This window comes from Dipodomys merriami, unplaced genomic scaffold (assembly GCF_024711535.1).
Source record: "Dipodomys merriami isolate MVZ:Mamm:240054 unplaced genomic scaffold, mDipMer1.0.p SCAF_679, whole genome shotgun sequence".
Lineage (NCBI taxonomy): Eukaryota > Metazoa > Chordata > Mammalia > Rodentia > Heteromyidae > Dipodomys > Dipodomys merriami.
The window spans coordinates 235,078-254,091 of record NW_027206267.1 but is presented as its reverse complement, the minus strand read 5'-3'; the positions used below and the strand labels follow the sequence as shown (position 1 = coordinate 254,091).

At 41.7% G+C, this 19,014-nt stretch overlaps 1 protein-coding gene across 1 annotated transcript in view; it reads left to right on the top strand.

Moving 5' to 3' along the window:
- LOC138815873 (protein FAM227B-like) overlaps window positions 1-16,731 on the top strand; it is a 119,683-nt gene extending 102,952 nt beyond the window's left edge. Inside the window, exons 12-13 of the mRNA XM_070005253.1 lie at window positions 14,614-14,708; window positions 16,528-16,731. Of these exons, the coding sequence (XP_069861354.1) occupies window positions 14,614-14,708; window positions 16,528-16,731 (299 nt within the window). The remainder of the gene's footprint in view (window positions 1-14,613; window positions 14,709-16,527) is intronic.
- The last annotated feature ends 2,283 nt before the right edge of the window (window positions 16,732-19,014 follow it).

The window sequence follows — 19,014 nt, the reverse complement described above, 5'->3', positions numbered from 1 at the left end:
ACAGTCTCTTCCATTTTCCTCCCCCTTAGTCCTCTCAAACAGTTGCACAACTGTCAAGATGTTGTCTCTCTCTCTCTCTCTCTCTCTATATATATATATGATACTATATACACATGTTTACATGTTTATCTTTTATGTCTAGCTTCCAAATATGAGAGAAAATGTGTGACTTTTGTCCTTCTGAACCAACATATTTCACTTATCACACTGTTCTCTAGTTCCACCATTTCCCTGTAAATGACAATTTCATTTTTCTTTATGGCCCAGCAATATTTCATTGTGTATATATGGCATATATTCTGATTTTTTTTGGGGGGGTAATGGGGCTTGAACTCTGGGCCTAGGCACTGTCCCTGAGCTCTTCACCTCAAAGTGAGTGCTCTGCCCCCTGAGCCACAATGCCACTTCTGGTTTCAGTGGTTAATTAGAGATAAGAGTCTTGCAGAGGGCTGGGAAGGTGGCTCAGTGGTAGAGCGCTTGCCTCCCATGCATGAGTCCCTGGGTTCGATTCCTCAGCACCACATAAACAGAAAAAGCTGGAAGTGACGCTGTGCCTCAAGTGGTAGAGCACTAGCCTTGAGCAAAAGCAACTCAGGGACAATGCCCAGGCCCTGAGTTCAAGCTCCAGGACTGGCAAAAAAAAAGTCTCATGGACTTTCCTGCCCGAGCTGGCTTTGAACCACGATCCTCAGATCTCAGCCTCCTGAGTAGCTAGGATTACAGGTGTGAGCTACCGGCGCCCAGCTGCAGCACATGTTCTTGATCCATTCATCAGTCTTAGGGTATCTGGGCTGTTTCCATGGCTTGTCCAGTGGGAATGGTGCAGCAGTGTGTGCAGATTTCTTTGTATCCTCACTTACATTCCTTTTGATGTGTATTCAACAAGTGGCATGGCTGGATTGAATGTGAGTTCTAGTTTTTAGTTTTCTGAAGAAGCTCCATTTTTATTTTCATAATGCCTGGGATAGGCAGCACTGATGGGGATATGCAACAAAAATCTAAAATGGAAACGTCTTCCAGGCCTCTAGTCCTTAAGGAGGAAAAAATCAGTGACCAAGGAGGAAGAGACATCAAGCTTCTGTAAATGACCTCAGCCCTGCAGGCTGCTCCTAGGATAGAAATGTCTCAAACTCAGTAAATACCCAAATCCCAAAGGCTAATACCGTCACTTTCTGTCTACTGAAAGGGTATTTGTAACAGTATATTTAAGCTATTGCTGCCATTAACTAAAAGCAGGAGAAAAGTGTGGCATCTCCACCGCCGTTGTGGATCTGCCTTTGCACTAAGCCTCTCTTTCCACAGTCACTTGACAGTCACATTGAGTTTGGGGAAAAGCAAGACTTACCATCAATGTCTTCATAGCTAGGAACTAAAACTACCCCTAAGGAGCAGCAGAGTCCCCCGAGAGGATAATGACCTCTGATGACCAAGCTGTACCGGGAGCAGGAGAGATCATCTCACAGGAAACAGGTGTGATAACCACCACAACCACTTTCCTGGAAGCTGGGGTAATCAGAACAGAGATAAAGATACACTAGACCATACCCGTAAGGGGACACTCTGCATACCTTTTGTTCTCTGCCCCTGATTCTGAAACCAGGTTCTAAGACCCCAGGCCCAAAAAGTCCAGGACTCACACATTAGGTCAAGCCATTGGCCACCATACTGCCAACTGAAGAGACATGGTGAAGGGCAGAGGAAGGAGATGTATTACATGGCAGCCATGGGAGAATTGTTACCACTTTACTATTGGTATGAGAACAGGGAGAAGTTGTCTGGCAGGTGAGCAAAATTTTTCCTTTAAGATATAAAGAAGAGCCGGGTGCCAGTGGCTCATGCCTGTAATCCTAGCTACTCAGGAGGCTGAGATCTGAGGATCTTGGTTCAAAGCCAGCCCAGGCAGGAAAGTCCCTGAGACTCTTATCTCCAATAAACCACCAGAAAACTGGAAGTAGCGCTGTGGTTGAAGTGGTAGAGCGCTGGCCTTGAGCTGAAGAGCGCAGGGATAGCGCCCAAGCCCAGAGTTCAAGCTCCACAATCGACAAAAAAAAAAAAAAAAAAAAATGATATAATGAAGAATATAAGAAGCCTGACACTGGTTGCTGAAGCTTATAAACCTAGCTATTCAGGAAGGTAAGATCTGCGGATCACTTTTCAAAGACCGCCACAACAGGAAAGTCTGAGTTTTCAGTTATGCAATTCTTGGTTCTATTTATTAATTCAGTTAATTCCTTCAAATGAATATTTTCTATGTATTCAGAGAGGGACATTGTGATCGAGATAGTCTGTCCAATTTAATATCAAAGACCCTAGCTTCATCGGGCTGCAATCGTGGAAGAGGAGGAAAATGATAAACATAAAATTCCATATTTCAAGAAGAATAAGAAAGTCACCGTGGTAGCAAATAACAGAAAGGGGTGAGGTGGTTAGAATCCGGTCATAGAAAGTCTTTATAAGGAGGCAACGTTCAAGCTGAGATTTGAAAGCTAGAAAAGAAGACATGAAAATAAACTATTCTAGATAAAAGTAAGAAGGGAAACAAAATTCTCAAGTGAAGTAAGCTTATTGCGTTCTAGAAACCAAATGACCACATGCTGCGCATAATCAATTAGGACAGAGTTTAGTGATTATGCAAGGCTTTGAGCTCAGTGGGCAGTTCAGGATTTGATTAGGATGTATTATAATCAGTGAGAAATGCAGTCAGCCTGAACATTTTTTGTGAAGAATGATCTCAGAGATGGCAGAAGTTACAGGGGCTGTTTTTAAAATCCAGCTCAGAGGTGATTGTTTTTGGACTGCTACTATGGTGGGAGAGGTGGGGATACACATTAGAGACAAAGCTTGATGATAGACATAAGGTAGGAGACAAAGAGGAGTCACAGTCACATTCTGGGGGTCTGACATCTGTAATAGTGGAACAGGACTGGTGTCATTTGCAGAATTGAACCTAGGGAGGACCCTGTGGGAGGGGAAATTTGAGAGCTGGAAAGTTTGGGCATCAGGAATGTGAATTCCCAAAGCTATACTCTAAATCAGAGAATCAGGATGTCTTATTCCGTTGAAATCAAAACCAGGCCACATCTTGAAAATCAATTACTACAGAAGTGTGAAAGTAAGAACACAATCTCTTTATAAGGATATCTGGTGCAAAAAGTGTTTTGTTTTTTTGCATTAGAGTGCAATTGTTTTTTGTTGTTTTTTTTTTGAGTGCTCGCCTGAGCAGAAAAGCTTAGGCACTGAGTTCAAGCCCAAGGACCAGCACAAGAAAAAAAAAAAAAAGATCACAAGGTACAGGTGGCTCACACCTGTAATCCTAGCTTCTCAGGGTTGAGATCCTGAGGATCATGGTCTGAAGCCAGCCTGAGCAGGAAAGTCTGTGAGACTCTTATCCTTAATTAACTGCCAAATATATATATATATTCAGAAATGGAGCTGTGGCTCAAGTGATAGAGCTTTACCCTTTAGCAAAAAAGCTTAGGGACAGTGCCCTAGCCCTGAGTTCAAGTCCCAGCACCAGCACATACATAAAAAAAAGTCAAACTATGTTCCAGTATCTTATTGTGAAAACCTAAAACAATTTTTTTTTTCCTGGTTGTGGGCTTATAAACTCTGGGCCTGGGCACTATCCCTCAGTTCTTCAGCTCAAGGCAAGCACTCTACCACTTGAGCCACAGCGCCACTTCCAATTTTCTGGTGCTTTATTGGAGATAAGAGTCTCACAGACTTTCCTGCCCAGGCTGGCTTTGAACCGTGATCCTCAGATCTCAGCCTCCTGAGTAGCTAAGATTACAGTCGTGAGCCACTGGTGCCTGGCACCTAAAACAATTTTATTCTTTGATTTCAGCTTGAGAATTCTCAAGTGTAAGTTAGTGTACAATATTAAAGTCAATTGTTAGCCAGGTGCTGGTTGCTCACACCTGTAATCCTAGCCACTCTAGAGGCTGAGATCTGGGGCTGGAAATGTGGCTTAGTGGTAGAGTGCTTGCCTCACATGCATAAAACCCTGGGTTTGATTCCTCAATACCACATACACAGAAAAAGCCAGAAGCAGTACTGTAGCACAAGTGGTAGAGTGCTTGCCTTGAGCCAAAGAAGCTTAGGGACAGAGCCCAGGCCCTGAGTTCAAGCCCCAGGACTGGAAAAAAAAAATTTTTTTAAAGGAAGCTGAGATCTGAGGATTGTGATTCAAAGCCAGCCCAGGCAGGAAAGTCTGTGAGACTCTTATCTCCAATTAACCACCAGAAAACTGGAAGTGGCACTGTGGCTCAAGTAGTAGAGTGCTTGCCTTGAGCTGAAGATCTCAGGGACATCGCCCAGGCCCAGAGTTCAAGCCCCACAACTGACCAAAAAAGAAAAGAAAAAAAAAGTCAATTGTTATGACACTAAGAAGGAACTTTTTTTAAAACATTGCCCAGGTGCCAGTGGCTAACGTCTGTAATCCTACTTAAAAGGCTGAGATATAGACGATACAGGCTCAAAGCTAGCCTTGGAAGAAATGTCCAAGAGACTGTAGTTCTAATTAGCCAGCAAAAAAGCCGAACTGGAGATGTGGTTCAAGTGGTAGAAAACTATCCGAGAACAAGTAAGGTAAGGGAGAGAGAGAGGCCCTGAGTTCCAAACAAGGAACCAGCACAAAATTGATTAATTATCTTTCCGTTGATTACCCTCTACCACTTTTTCCATTCCATTGTACTTTCCTCAGCATGCTCACATATTATGGTAATAAATACACTTTTATTTCCAAAAGGATCAAATATAAAACCAGGAAGCAAACTCAAAAGTTCAAAAATTTCTCTTTCCCTCAAAAAGTAAACACTAAGGGGTGAAACTATTTAAAAAATTGGCTCACATCATCATAGCTGGAATATTTCAAATTTTCAATGTAATAAATTTTTATTTCCTTTCAAGATCCCTCATGCCATTATACTTAATTTATCTCTTGTAGACTAAGAGGCTATTCTTTCCTCTGCTTTCTAGTTCCTTGATTTACTAGATAAAAATTAAATTATGCTATTTCCTTGTTGATTCTAAATATTTACAATGATTAGCATTTTTTTTTGCTATTGTTCAGTTTTGTTGAGTTCATCTTTCCCTTTCTTCATTTTTAAACTTTTTAAATTCTGATCCTTTTTTAACTTTCTCTCTTTCTCTCTCTCACACACATCCTTTTCCTATCATTCCCATCATGCTTCAGGTTTTTAGAAACTTGTAAGTTATTCTTTTACTGATTTTTTTTTTAATTTGCTTGTCTTTTTTTTTGTAATCTAGCCTAAAAAACACATCTGGTTTCTATTCTGATCAGTATTCCTCTGAGAATAATTTCATATTATAGAAGACAAACAATTCTCAAATAATAAGCCATAATGATGCAACTCCTGGTAATTTAAACTTTTATCCAATAATTTTAAAAGCTATTCATGCTGTCTAATTTAGCAGGCTTTCTTGCTTTCCTTCTCTTTCTTTCCTTTTTGTTCTTTCTTTCTCTTTCTTTTTTTTCTGTTTTTCCCTCCCTCCCTCCTTTCCTCCCTCCTTCGCTCCCTTCCTTTGATAAAAATTTGTGAATCCCAGGCACTGCTGGCTCAGGCCTGTAATCCTAGCTACTCCGGGCTGAGATCTGAGGACCATGTTTCAAAGCCAGCCCAGGCAGGAAAATCCATGAGACTAGAGACTCATTTGCAATTAACCACCAGAAAACTAGAAGTGGTGTTGCGGTTCCAAGTAGTCAAACACTAACCTTGAGCAAAAAGAGCTCAGGGACAGTGCCCATGCCCTGAGTTCAAGCTCCATCACATACAAAAAAAAAAAGTTTGTGAAGGTAAGATTTTATCAGTCATTATTTAAAGCAAGATAATATTTGAAAACCTTTTTTTTTTTTTCAGAATGAGAGCTTTCGGAAACTAAACATGGAAAATGACTTACTCTTCTCATTAGCAGTTCATTTCTGAGAGTTCACAAGTTAAATGATACATTGTAATGGGAATGAAGAGATAGCAAATCCTGTGTACTGAAAAAGGGAAGACAAAAATTTGAACCAGTTAAGAAAAAATTTGAACCACTAGCCAGGTGCTAGTGGTTCACGCCTGTAATCCTAGCTACTCAGGAGGCTGAGATCTGAGGATCATGGTTCAAAGCCAGCCCAGGCAGGAAAGTCTCCCAAGCCTCTTATCTCCAATTAATCATTGAAAACCAGCAGTGGCGCTGTTGGCCCAAGTGGTAGAGTCCTAGCCTTGAGCACAAAGAGGCTCAGGGACAGTGCCCAGGTCCTCTTGAGTTCAAGCCGCACACCAAAAAAAAAGAAAAAAGAAAAAAAGCAAATAATCATTAAGACAGACAGTATGGAAAATGACTCCTAAAATATAAAGTTTTATAAGCAGAATCCTGTCATAATGAGAAAATATAGTATCTAGAGGCTGTTTGGATCAAACTGGTCTAAGAGCTTTCAGGATTCCGATAATTTGTTTATCCAAGCATATGCAAATTGAATTACTGCTTGTAATAATTCTGTGGTACAGACAAATTAGATAAATTCTGAGTCTACTATGTACAAGAAAGCCTGTGGCTCATGCCTATAATACTAGCTACTCCGGAGGCTGAGGACTGAAAGTTGAAAGACAGCCAAGGTAGAAAGTCTGTGATGTTCTTTTTTTTTTTTTGTCAGTCATAGGGCTTGAACTTTGGGCCTAGACGCTGTCCCTGGGCTCTTCAGCTCAAGGCAAGCGCTCTACAACTTGAGCCATAGTGCCATTTCTGGTTTCTGGGGGTTAAATTTCCTGCCTGGAATGGTTTTGAACCATGATCCTCAGATCTCAGCCTCCTGAATAGCTAGGATTACAGGCGTGAGCCACCGACACCCAGCTGTGATATTCTTATCTCCAAGTAACCACCAAAAAACCAGAAGTGGAGGCATGACTCAAGTTGGTAGAGCACCAGTCTTGAGTGAAAAAGCTCATAGCACTCAGGCCCTGAGTTCAAGCCCCAGTACAAGAAAAAAAAATTAGCTACCAGTTTCCCTTGAAGAAACCTGAAAGTCAGGGGACTGAATGCTAAAGTATGGATGCAGGAAGGAAGGAAGGGAGGGAGGGAGGGAGGGAGGAAGGAAAGAAGGAAGGAAGGAAGGAAGGGAGGGAGGGAGGGAGAGAGGAAAGAAGGGAGGAAGGGAGGGAGGGAGGGAGGGAGGGAAGGGGGGAAGGAGGAAAGGAAGGAGGGAGGGAGGGAGGGAAACAATACAGTCCCAGTGCAGTATAAGATCTGAAGTGGGAGTCTGGTTAACAAAAAAGGAGGCTGTTTGGGCAATTCTAGAAGGAGCGTTCCAGTGTTTCCATGTTCCTTACTGTATTTTGTAAGTTGCCCTCAGTCATCTTGGAAAAGCATTGGTGCTCCCTGCAGAGAAGCCTTGCCTGCCTCCCTGAGACAGCAGTGGTGTCTCAGAAAAACTTGCAGAACTCATTTTGCCCACAGTTGAGGGGACAGAATTAATAGCCCCTGGGGCAAATTCCGTAACCAGTGACTGATGAGAGAGAGTTAATGAATGCCACCCCTTCCCCCCATTCCCTTGTCCCTAGCTGGGCTAATTCTGAGCCACAAGCACATTCTCTCCCAGTCTGTTGAGGTAAGGTCATAACCTTCACTGTGGTATCTGCCTTCTTGCTGATCTTTCATTGGCCGCCCTGATTTTCCTACATCACTCCCCACTCCTTCCAAAAACTGCCTTGCTCTTGAGTCCTTGGCACAGAGTTTGCTACTGGGGGACATGAATTATGTGTAGGCATAAACAATAATAATCAGAGATATTTAAATACTTTTTGTTTGCTTCATTTTTAAAGTAACAGCAACTCATTTTCAAAATGATTAAACCAAAGAAATAAAAAAAAAAAACCAATGTGACAAAATGATTTACATCAGTGGATCTAAGGATAAGGCAAGAGGTATTTATTGTAATAGTTTTACAACTTCAAGTGTTTTCAAGATAATAAGCCGAAGAACATGCTGGATGACTTCTGGCTTGAACACATAGCATAAAGTTTGTGTAACCCCCCGTCTCCTTATGGAAGGCATCCAGAAGCAACAAAGAACAGAAAAAATAGCCCTGATGCTACTTACAGTAAAACTAGAAGATAGATAAAATCAAAGCACAAAAAGATACAACAGAAAGAGAACTGGAGTGGGGGGGGGGAGTGGATAAAGAAAACAAATAAGGCATGAGACATATCAGCCAGAAAAATGATACCGTATGCAGTAGGTACAGATGGCAAATCAGAAAGCTTAGAAGAAAAGTATGGTGAAGGGTCTGATCGAAAAGACATGGGAGAAAAAAAAGCCTTCCAGAGGCAAAAGTAAAATTGGAAGGAACCCAAGAAAGAATAAGAAAACATTAGTGAGAAGATAGCAGGGAACATAGAGGAAATAAGAAAAAAAATAGCAAAAGTGGAAAATTAAAGAATTTTAGACACCAGAGAAAATGATAGATAGTAAAGACCGGCACTTATGTAGAATGTAAAAAAAGTCTATCTCCTAGAAGTTGAGAAGAGGAAGGAGGGATGGGTACTGAGTTATATCTAGGTAGCAACAGCAGGGTGACTACAGGTGACAAGTATTATGTATTATATATTTCAAAAAGCTAGAAGAAGGGATTTAGAATGTTTTCACCGTAGAATGTGATTGATTTTTGAAGATGCAGGTGTTTAACCTGATTTAAGCATTACAGAACATACACACAAAAGCATCACATGGCATCCCACAAATAGGAACCATTTTATGTTTTCACATACAAATACAAAGAGAAAAAAATTATGAATGGGCTATAAGCCAGGTTATCATAATTGTAACTATCTATGAAGAGGAGGCTTTAAAAAAAAACACTTTCATTATTATCACACCAATGCTTTGTCAGTAGCCTCTTCTAAGATGAACAGAATGCTCAGCCCTGCTCTACAACAGGAGTCTCAAAGAGGTTAAGCAGTTCATCAGCTTTTCAAAAGCTGGACCTTGGGATATGGCAACAATAATGCAGAAAAATTCAAGCATAGTAGGGCGCCAGTGGCTCACACCTGTAATCCTAGCTACTCAGGAGGCTGAAATCTGAGGATCATGGTTCAAAGTCAAAGCCAGTCCAGGCAAGAAAGTCCATGAGAATCTTATCTCCAATAAACCACTCAGAAAACCAGAAGTGGCGCTGTGGCTCAAGTGGTAGAGCGCTAGCCTTGAGCTGAAGAGCTGAGGGACAGCGCCCAAACCCAGAGTTCAAGCCCCACGTCTGACAAAAAAAAGCACAAAAATTCAAGCATACTCAATGCTCAATCCTTTAATTTTGTGTCTCCATATGTCTATATTTGACTTTCACTATATAAAGGATATTTTTGTAGAGTTTGTATGTGTAAATTAGTGGGCTTTGGTTTGGTTTTGTAGTTTTTCTTTTCTTTCTTTCTTTTTTTTTTTTTTTTTTTTGGTCAGTCATGAGGCTTGATCTCTAGGCCTGGGTGCTGTCCCTGAATCTCTTTGTGCTCAAGGCTAGTGCTCTACCACTTTGAGCCACAGCTTCACTTCCAGTTTTCAGGTGGTTAATGGAGATAAAAGTCTCACAGACTTTCCTGCCTGGGCTGGTTTTGAATCATGGTCCTTAGATCTCGGTCTCCTAAGTAGCTAAGGTTACAGGCATGAGCCACTGGCGCCTCGCTTGCTCACCCCTTTTTCAAGCATCATTTAGTGGGTTTTACTATGCTATGGTGGTATGTGTGTGCTTTGTATGTGTGTGTGGGGGGGTGCCATCTTTTCATCCTCTTTCCCCTTCAGTAGTCCCTCTTCCCCAACCCTCCTGTCTCCCTGACTCCTTCCTAGACAATCCTTCTTTTATATTCCTGACCCATTACTATCCCCACTTTTATCGCCATCAACATCATTTTAGGTCTATGCTCCACAGATAACATGAGTTAGTTGGCTTGTTGAGCTTGGCTTGTGTCTGTCAACCTGATGATCCCCCATTCCATCCATTTCCCTGCAAATGATGTGATTTAATCTTTATGATGGGGTCCTAGATCATGGTGTGTATGTATGTGTGTATATTTTTAATTTTTAGTTCAAAAGTGACTTTCAAATTAATAATTGCATAACTCAAATGAACTTAGCGCTCTACCAGACAATCATAATCCTTCTCATTTCTCTCTCCTAGACAACTGTTTCCACCTTTTTTTCCCCCCTCTTCAGATCTCCAGTTCCTACCCTTCCCCATCCTCAAGTCAGATGATGCTCCCACCTGGCATTTCACTAAGACTACTAAAGCTCTTCCCACAGGGCTGCCCCCAGCAATGGCAATGTAACTACCCTTCATCTCTGCTTTTTCCTCTTGTCTTCACAAACAGCATTTCATTTACCCCTCTCGTGATGCTGTGAGGTTGCTACCGACCCAGAGAGGAGCTGTACACTGAGAGGAGCAGATTTGCAGTCACACGATTGGGGAGGAACTGCGGAGCTCTCCCTCCGTGCACGGCTCCGGGCACACCCGGGCATCACCGGCACCCACACTTGTGATTATTTTACTAGGAACCATACCTACTCACAGCTTTTCCTTTTAAAAAAGAAAAATTTTAAATACCCTGGTGTTTCTTCTGCCCATCTGATGTTTAAAGCACCCTCTGGCGTGCCATTTTGTTCTGTCTCGTGCACTTTGTACCAGAAAAGAGTGACACTAATTATTTTGAAAATGAAAATGGATTCTTAGATCAAGTAGTCGCCCTCAGTCTTTCTCCCTGGGGAAGTCCTTCCAAGGTACTAACTCAGACCTTCCAGAAATCCCTCTAGTGCCATGTGGTCTGGAAGGCAGCCTCTGGTGGCATCCGGCCCTTGGTGAGATTAATTTGATTAAGGTTGGATTCTGGTGTTGGTCTCTGCAGTCAGAGTAGGAGCTTAGTGGTAGCCAGATCAAAGCAGTTGGATTACCAGCCTTAGAAGAGCCCATTCTTATTCTAATCACTCATTTTAACTGTTAATTTCTCATTCACTGAGAAATAGCTTGAGTTTAATTAAAAGCAGAAGCAAACTTTTGCAAATTTGATCTTGGAATATGGGCTTTAATTTTGAAGACATATTGTTCAGTGGTGAATATTGAAAATCCACCCACGGAAAGAGCTGGAGAGCCTATAATTTATTTTGTAAAATAATGGAATCAGATGCCCCTTTTCTTTGTGGGGTGCTGAAGTCTGACTTACAGTAAACACAGTGATGGAAAGACTTTGCTGAAAGGGTGAGGACTGACCCTGCGTCACCAGGGCTCCGGCTAGCATTTTTCCCATTAGAGCACAATGGCTGCACACAAAGAGGAAACAGTAGGGGTGAGCCACAGCACCCTCCATTTAACATTTATACCAACAGGAAGGTACCGTGAACTGGGCACATTTTCTGCCCACTATGCCTCACCCTTCCACCCATTTTGCAAGGAACATTTGTATTTCCTACACAGCTTACATAATACTGACCTGTGTGTGTGTGTGTGTGTGTGTGTGTGTGTGTGTCCCTGAGCTTTTGTGTGTGTGTGTGTGTGTGTGTGTGTGTCCCTGAGCTTTTTTTTTTTTTTTTTTTTGCTCAGGGACAGCTCTCTACCACTTTGAGCCACAGCTCCACTTCCGGTTTTCTGGTGGTTAATTGGAGATGAGAGTGTCACGGATTTTCCTGCCCGGCCTTTGAACTGCAATCTTCAGCTCTCAGCCCCTTGAGTAGCTAGGATTACAGGCTTGAGCCACCAGAACTTGGCAGTAACCTCTTTATCATATTGATTTCATTCATCACAGTTTTGAGTTTTGAAACTGCAAACACCGAGGCTCTTTCTCTACAATAACAGATAATGAAATGCCTTCTGCATCATTTTCTTACTGTGGGGCTCACGCGGCCCCCTCAGCTGAGAAAAGACTGCAGCACTCAGCTAACAGAAAGTACGAAGCCCATGGCAAACATTTTTAAGTCAGATGATAATAAGTAAAAGAGACATAATTGCGTTCAACTTCCAATAAACTTATCCTGTTATTCTCCTCCTTGACCAATAATCTGTGGTGAGATGAAGTTTAGGATAATTTGGAATAATGAGGTTCATTAACAACTTTATGACTTAAGGGGTAAAACCGCATCACGCACATAATTTGTGAAGCAACTATAGTATTCAAATGAACTCATAATTATCCATGAATTATTTCAGTCATTCTCAAAGGTTTAAACTCAATGTTTTATTTCCTGACAGACACATTTTTAAAAATCTTCTTATACAAGGATAACCACTCCATCTTAATGTCCTTTGCTCCACATTCTTTAAGTAAGGACATTGCGGAAAGAGCCCTTCACTACAACTATGGTGGTCTCATATTCCTGCCCAGATGCCCAGTTACCCAGCCTCACCCCCAATGGCTGAACTCCTGCAAATCGAATCAGGTTTTTAGTGAGACTTCCCTGATTTCTTTATCCCACAGATTAGTCACTGATCCTAAAAGCTTCATTTCTTTTACATTCTATTTGCCCTTTCATGTCATATTTTTCCACTAAAGAAATTTCCAGGGGCTGGGAAGGTGGCTCAGTGGTAGAGCACTTGCTTTGCATGCCTGAGGCCCTGGGTTCGATTCCTCAGCACCACATAAGCAAAAGAAAAAAGCCGGAAGTGGTGCTGTGACTCAAGTGGTAGAGTGCTAACCTTGAGCTGAAGAGCTGAAGGACAGCACCCAGGCCCAGAGTTCAGGCCCCACGACCGGACCTCCAAAAAAAAAAAAGAAAGAAATTTCCAAAGACAGTGAAAACAGTTAAGCCCTACTTCCTTATAGATTTTTGTTTGTTTGTTTTGTCGTGGACTTGAACTGAAGCCCTGGGCACTTGTCTCTGGGCTTTTTTTTTCCCCTTCTTTCTCAAGGCCAGCTCTTTACTGCTTTGATCTACAGCTCCACTTCTGGTTTTCTGGTGGATAGTTGGAGATAAGAGTCTCTAGGAGGGGCTGGGAAGATGGCTCAGTGGTAGAGCACTTGGCTTGCATGCCTGAGGCCCTGGGTTCGATTCCTTAGCACCACATAAGCAAAATGAAAAAAGCCGGAAGTGGCGCTGTGGCTCAAGGCCCCACGACCGGAAGGAAAAAAAAAAAAGAGTATAATCTTTTTTTTTGTTGGTCATGGGGCTTGAACTCTGGGCCTGGGTGCTGTCCCTCAGCTCTTCAGCTCAAGGCGAGCGCTCTACCACTTGAGCCACAGCGCCACTTCCCATTTTCTCCTGGTTAATTGGAGATAGGAGTCTCATGGACTTGACTGATTGAGGTGACTATGAGATATGATCCTCAGATCTTAGCCACTAGTGGCATGAGCCACCAGTGCCCAGCTAAAAAAAAAAAATCATATTCTTTACCATTCTTGCTCACTCCTACTCTAACTTGGCTTGATTTTATTCCAAATTGAAAGCGTAGATTGTTTACTACCCAAACTTTTCAACTTTTGTGGTGTTAAACGCTTATCTATCTCTCGTATTCCAGGAGGCTAATGTCTAATGTTTCCTGATGTATGTCAGAAGTCAGTTCAGGTGGCTCTCTTCAACTCTTACAAGACGTTTGTCATCAACATTATACCCCCTAGACTGAATGAGTCTCCCTGGTAACTGTCAGTGCCAGAATCTATACCAACACTAACAAGTAATCTTTTCTCTTTGTTCTGGGCTAAGGTATATTAGAGACCTAGTTTGTGTTTTTAAGTTGGTTGACATAGGTGTTTAAATGTTACAGTTTTCCCTTTTAAGATGTGAAAGATACCTTCAGTACCTTCATGCATACTCATGCTGGTGGAAAAGAAAGATGATCATCGGGCTGGGAAGGTGGCTCAGTGGTAGAGTGCTTGCCTTGCATGCATGAGGCCCTGGGTTTGATTCCTCAGCACCACATAAGCAGAAAAAAGCTGAAAGTGGCACTGTGGCTCAAAGTTGTAGAGCGCTAGCCTTGAGCTGAAGAGCTGAGGGACAGCGCCCAGGCCCAGAGTTCAGGCCCCATGACCAACAAAAAAAAAAAAGAAAAGAAAAAAGAGGATTGTATCTTTCCTTTTCTGGATATGTTGTTGGAAAAGTGGACTGTGACACCAGATCTCCCAGCCACATATTGCTGTTAGCTAGAGGGTCACGGAAGGAACTCTGGACACTTAATTCTCCTCCACTGCTTCATAAACAATGGCTTAAACGAGTCATGACATTTCCTGCACTTTAGTTTTCTGTAAATTGTGGACAGTGTTACTCAGCTCACTGAATAGTTTTGTGAAAATGATAGCTATAATCTAAATTAATGAACTTTATAGACTCTAAATCCTACTTAGTAGTTTTTGTTGTTGTTTTTGGTCGTGGGGCTTGAACTTTGGGCCTGGGCACTGTCCCTGAGCTTTACAGCTCAAGGCTAGCGCTTTTAAGCCACAGCGCCACTTAAATCCCTACTTAGTAAAAATATGCGATGAAATATTTATTTCCTCTGACTGGGCATGATATAATAATACCTTAACTCTTTCTTATCCATACTTATATCTTTCCATTTAAAGTTTACTGCTAATAGCAAAAAAGGTAGCAAGCTTTTTGTGAAAGGAAAATAAAGCCGAATTTTAAGAAGTATTTTCTTCTCTGTTTTAGCTATACATTCCAATATGGCACAAATTATGGAGAACCTAAGAGGATATAAAAGACCCGAAATCAAGGAAGTACGAACTTCACAACCAACAAAAAAGGTTTGAAGAATAGTGATTATTTTTTAAAGTTTTTGTTTAATTTGCAATATACTGTCATTGGAATTAGCCAGATTCACATGAATATACATATATATATATATATATATATATATACATATATATATATATAGGTTATTGCATCTTCAATATATATTTTACAAAAAAATAGGAATTCTGACACATATATTTATAAAAAAGACATAGAAAAGTATCCATAAAGCAAAAGAAATCTAAGAGAATTCTATGTCTCAGTAAAGCAAACAAAAATGTAATTTTGTTTCCCCACAGAAAGTAGAACCCAAAATGACATCTTTTTTTTTTGTCAGTCATGGGGCCTGAACTCTGGGTCTAAGCACTGTCCTCAGCTCTTCAGCTCAAGGCTAGCGCTCTACCACTTGAGCTATGACACCACTTCTGGCTTTTTCTGCTTATGTAGTACTGAGGAATTGAACCCAGGGCCTCATGCTTGCAAGGCAAGCACTCTACCACTGAGCCACTTTCCCAGCCCCCCAAAATAACATCTTTGCACAACAAAGAGGAAGGAAAGACTTAAAGTATAGTTGCTCTATTGAAGAGCTCCTGTAACAATAGACTATAAGAATAGAATCTCAAACTGGGTGCTGGTAGCTGAGGCTGTAATCCTAGCTACTCAGGAGACTGAGACCTGAGGATCTCAGATCAAAGCCAACTTGGGCAGGAAAATCCCTTAGACTCTTATCTCCAGTCAACCATCAGAGAACTGGAATTGGAGCCGTGGCGTGAAGTGGTAGAGCACTAGTCTTGAGCAAAAAAAAGTTCAGGGGTGGCACCCAGGCCCTGAGTTCAAGCCCCACTACCAAAAAAAAAAAAAAAAGTAATCTCAGAACAAATACATTTGTTTTCTTCACATGGATTCCTTGGTCCACAGAAATTTTGTCCCCAAGGCACTTTCATTGTGCAATCTACTGCCTCCTGGCTTTCTTGGTGTAACAGTGTCACTGGTTGTTGTTAGGAAGATTCTTGGGTAGGTGATGGGTTGTTTTTCTCCTGTTGCTTTTAAGATTTTCTCTGTCTTTAGACATTTTGTCTATGATGTGTCTAGACGTGAATTTATCCAACTCAGAATTTGTCAAACCTCTGGGACTTGTTTTCCAGGAGATCGGAAAAGTTTATGCCATTATTTTTTCATTAGTCCTTCCTAACCTGGCTTGTTCATTTTCTTCATTTATTTATTTTTTTCCATTGTTCAGACTAAGTAATCGCTGTTGACCTACGTTTGGACTTGATGACCAATCACAAAGATAGGAGAAGATAGGTAGTGATGGTTCATGACTGTAATTCTAGCTATTCAGGAAGCTGAGATCCAGAAGATCACAGCTCAAGCAAGCCCAAGCAGAAAGGTTTGCTAAACTCCCATCTCCAAAATAAGCAGCAGAAAGCAGGGCTGGAAGCATGGCTCAAGTGGTAGCTGGGTGAGTGAGCTGAGTGAGCAAGGTCACAAGTTCAATTCTCAGTAATGCAACAAAGAGCCTTTCTGCACCTATTCAGAGATTCATACGTCAGTAAATTCCGTTTAAGATGTTCTGCCAGATATGGTGGCCTATGCCTGCAATTACAGCACTCCAGAGGTTGAGGCAGAGGATAGAAGAGGACAGTGGCCTTATCCACAAAGCAAATTCCAGAACTGACTCCATCTCAAAAAAAAAAAAAAAAAAAAAAGATGCTTTGTAGAATTTCCTTTCCAATAATTTGATTCATACGTATAACACAGTTAATTTATTTACAGTTCTTTAAGAACACATAGGCAGTATCTGGCTCACTTTGTTTTTTCCTCTTCCAGTCCCATTATAGCAGCTTTGGGCCCGAGTTTTGCCGCGTTCTCTTCAATTTTGGAGGTCAGAGTCCGCTGATTTTATATTACCTGAGGATGCATGAACCAGGTGGTAATTTCAGAACTGCTAAACCAAACAAGTTTAGACTCACTCAGATATCCAAAGAACCATATCCTTTTTTTATACTTTGCTTTCAAATGATCAGTTTCTGAACTATTGAAAACTCAGCGTTTCAGTTTAAATGTCTTAATTTAAAAAGAAATTCAACGCATTTTTGACCACTGCACAAAACTTTTGTAGCATATTTGGCTAACTTGTTTTCTGTTTCAGCGCTGATGCTGTCATTTATGAAACAAACATAAATCTCAGAAATCTGAAAATGTGTATACTAGTTGGGTGCTGGTGGTTCACACCTGTAATCCTAATTTAGAAGGCTGAGATCTGAGGATTGCATTCTAAAGTCAGCCTAGGCTGACTCGTAACTTCCAGTAAATCATCAAAACAACTAGAAGTGAACATACATGTGGCTCAAGTGGTAGAGCCCCACCCTTGAACAAAAAAGCTGAGCATGAGTCTCTGAGTTCAAAGGGGAAAAAAAACAGTAAACTTAGACACTTAGCTCTTGGCTAAAAGGCTATCTTTGAGAGTGTAATGTTCATTGTTCCATTTTAAGCATTTATCAGAATTGTTAGTCATGGGTTTCTAGGCTCCTCCAAAGAGTTTCAGACATGTTTTATCTGTGGCTCCTTCGTTCAAATAAAAATGTACCAGAAAGCTCAGTGTATAAAATAAAAATTAAATGAATAGAGCCCTTTGGTTGCAGCCCAGGTGAGGACTCAGATATATCTCCTTCCACTCTAACCTTCCTTCTCTCCCACCGGCTTCTCCCCGGAGACTTTGATGAACACCAAAGGCATGGAGTAAAGCGGTTTCCAAATTGGTGCACGTACAGCTGCAAGAATGAGAAAGACATCAGGATTCTTATTCCTTACCTGTCCTAAAAAGCAAAAGGAAGCTGCCTGTTCAGGAGGCCCTTCCTCATCTTCAGTTTGCCCTGTTTCCTGACAGAGGCAGCCTGTTGTCTCCCCGAACGAATCACAGTTCACTGTTGCCATCAGCTAAGTGAGCAAATGCAGGATCACTCACTCACTGGGCAGAATTACATGCATGCAAATCACTTTGGTCCTTTTCCTTCTACAAGTTTATCACCACATGACCACACACTCTCGAGTACGGAGAGGTGGATTGAATAAGAGATTCTTCCTATTTACGTGAGCTCCAACACAGAACCATCTCCTATTTGATCTCTACACAATCTTTAAAGCAAACACTTGTGGAGTCCATTCATTTAACAATAAATGTATCATCATAGGTATTTTTTTTTACTTTAGTTTTAACAGGAAAACTTCATTTTCAAGTAGCTAAATAATCTTTGAATGTCAGGGAATCTGTGTGTGTGTGTGTGTGTGTGTGTGTGTGTGTGTGTGTGTGTGTGTGTGTGTGTGTAGATGTGTACATGCATGCATGCATATGTGTTGGTTCTGGAGCTTGAACTCAAGGCCTAGACTCTTTCTCTCAAGCTTAGCTTTCTCTCTCCCTTAGCTTTTTCTCTGCCGCTTCATCCACAGCTCTACTTCCAGTTTGTTTGTTTTTTGTTGGTCGTGGGGCTTAAACTCTGGGCCTGGGCGCTGTCCCTCAGCTCTTCAGCTCAAGGCAAGCGCTCTACCACTTGAGCCACAGTGCCATTTCTGGTTTTCTGGTGGTTTATTGGGACATTCCTGCCCAGGCTGGCTTTGAACCATGATCCTCAGATCTCAGCCTCCTGAGTAGCAAGGATTATAGGCGTGAGCCACCAGTGTCCGGCTACTTCCAGCTTTTTTGGGGTGGGTAAATTGGACTTTTTTTCCCAGGCTGGTTTTGGAACATAATCTTCAGATCTCAGCCTCCTGAGCAGCTGGGATTAACAGGTGTGAACTACCAACTGGACCCATGATTTCGAAGATCCTTTATTTCTCCATATTCTGTAATTCTAAAAGGAGACCAAAGGAACTGGAAAGGTGGCTCAGTGGTAGAGTTCTTGCCTTGCATGTATGAGGCCCTGGGTTCGATTCCTCAGCACCACATAAGCAGAAAAAGCCAGAAGTGGTGCTGTGGCTCAAGTGGTAGAGCGCTAGCCTTGAGCTGAAGAGCTGAGGGACAGCGCCCAGGCCCAGAGCTCAGGCCCCATGACCAACAAAACAAAACAAAACAAACAAAAAAGAGTCCAAAGACTCTAGAAACTTAACTCAGGCCTTTAGGATATCTCAGTCTTTGTTGCCTCCAAGCCATAGCAGTGGTAAAGACCTAGAAGAGGACCATTTACCTGTCCCTAAATGCCTCCTCCTCCATGTAGTGGTGCCTGGGAAAATGAAGTGTGGGGCCAATTCAGGCAGTCATCCCCGAGGAATCGAGTAGAGCCGCTACTTACAATTTATAAGTTTTTGTACCCTTATTTT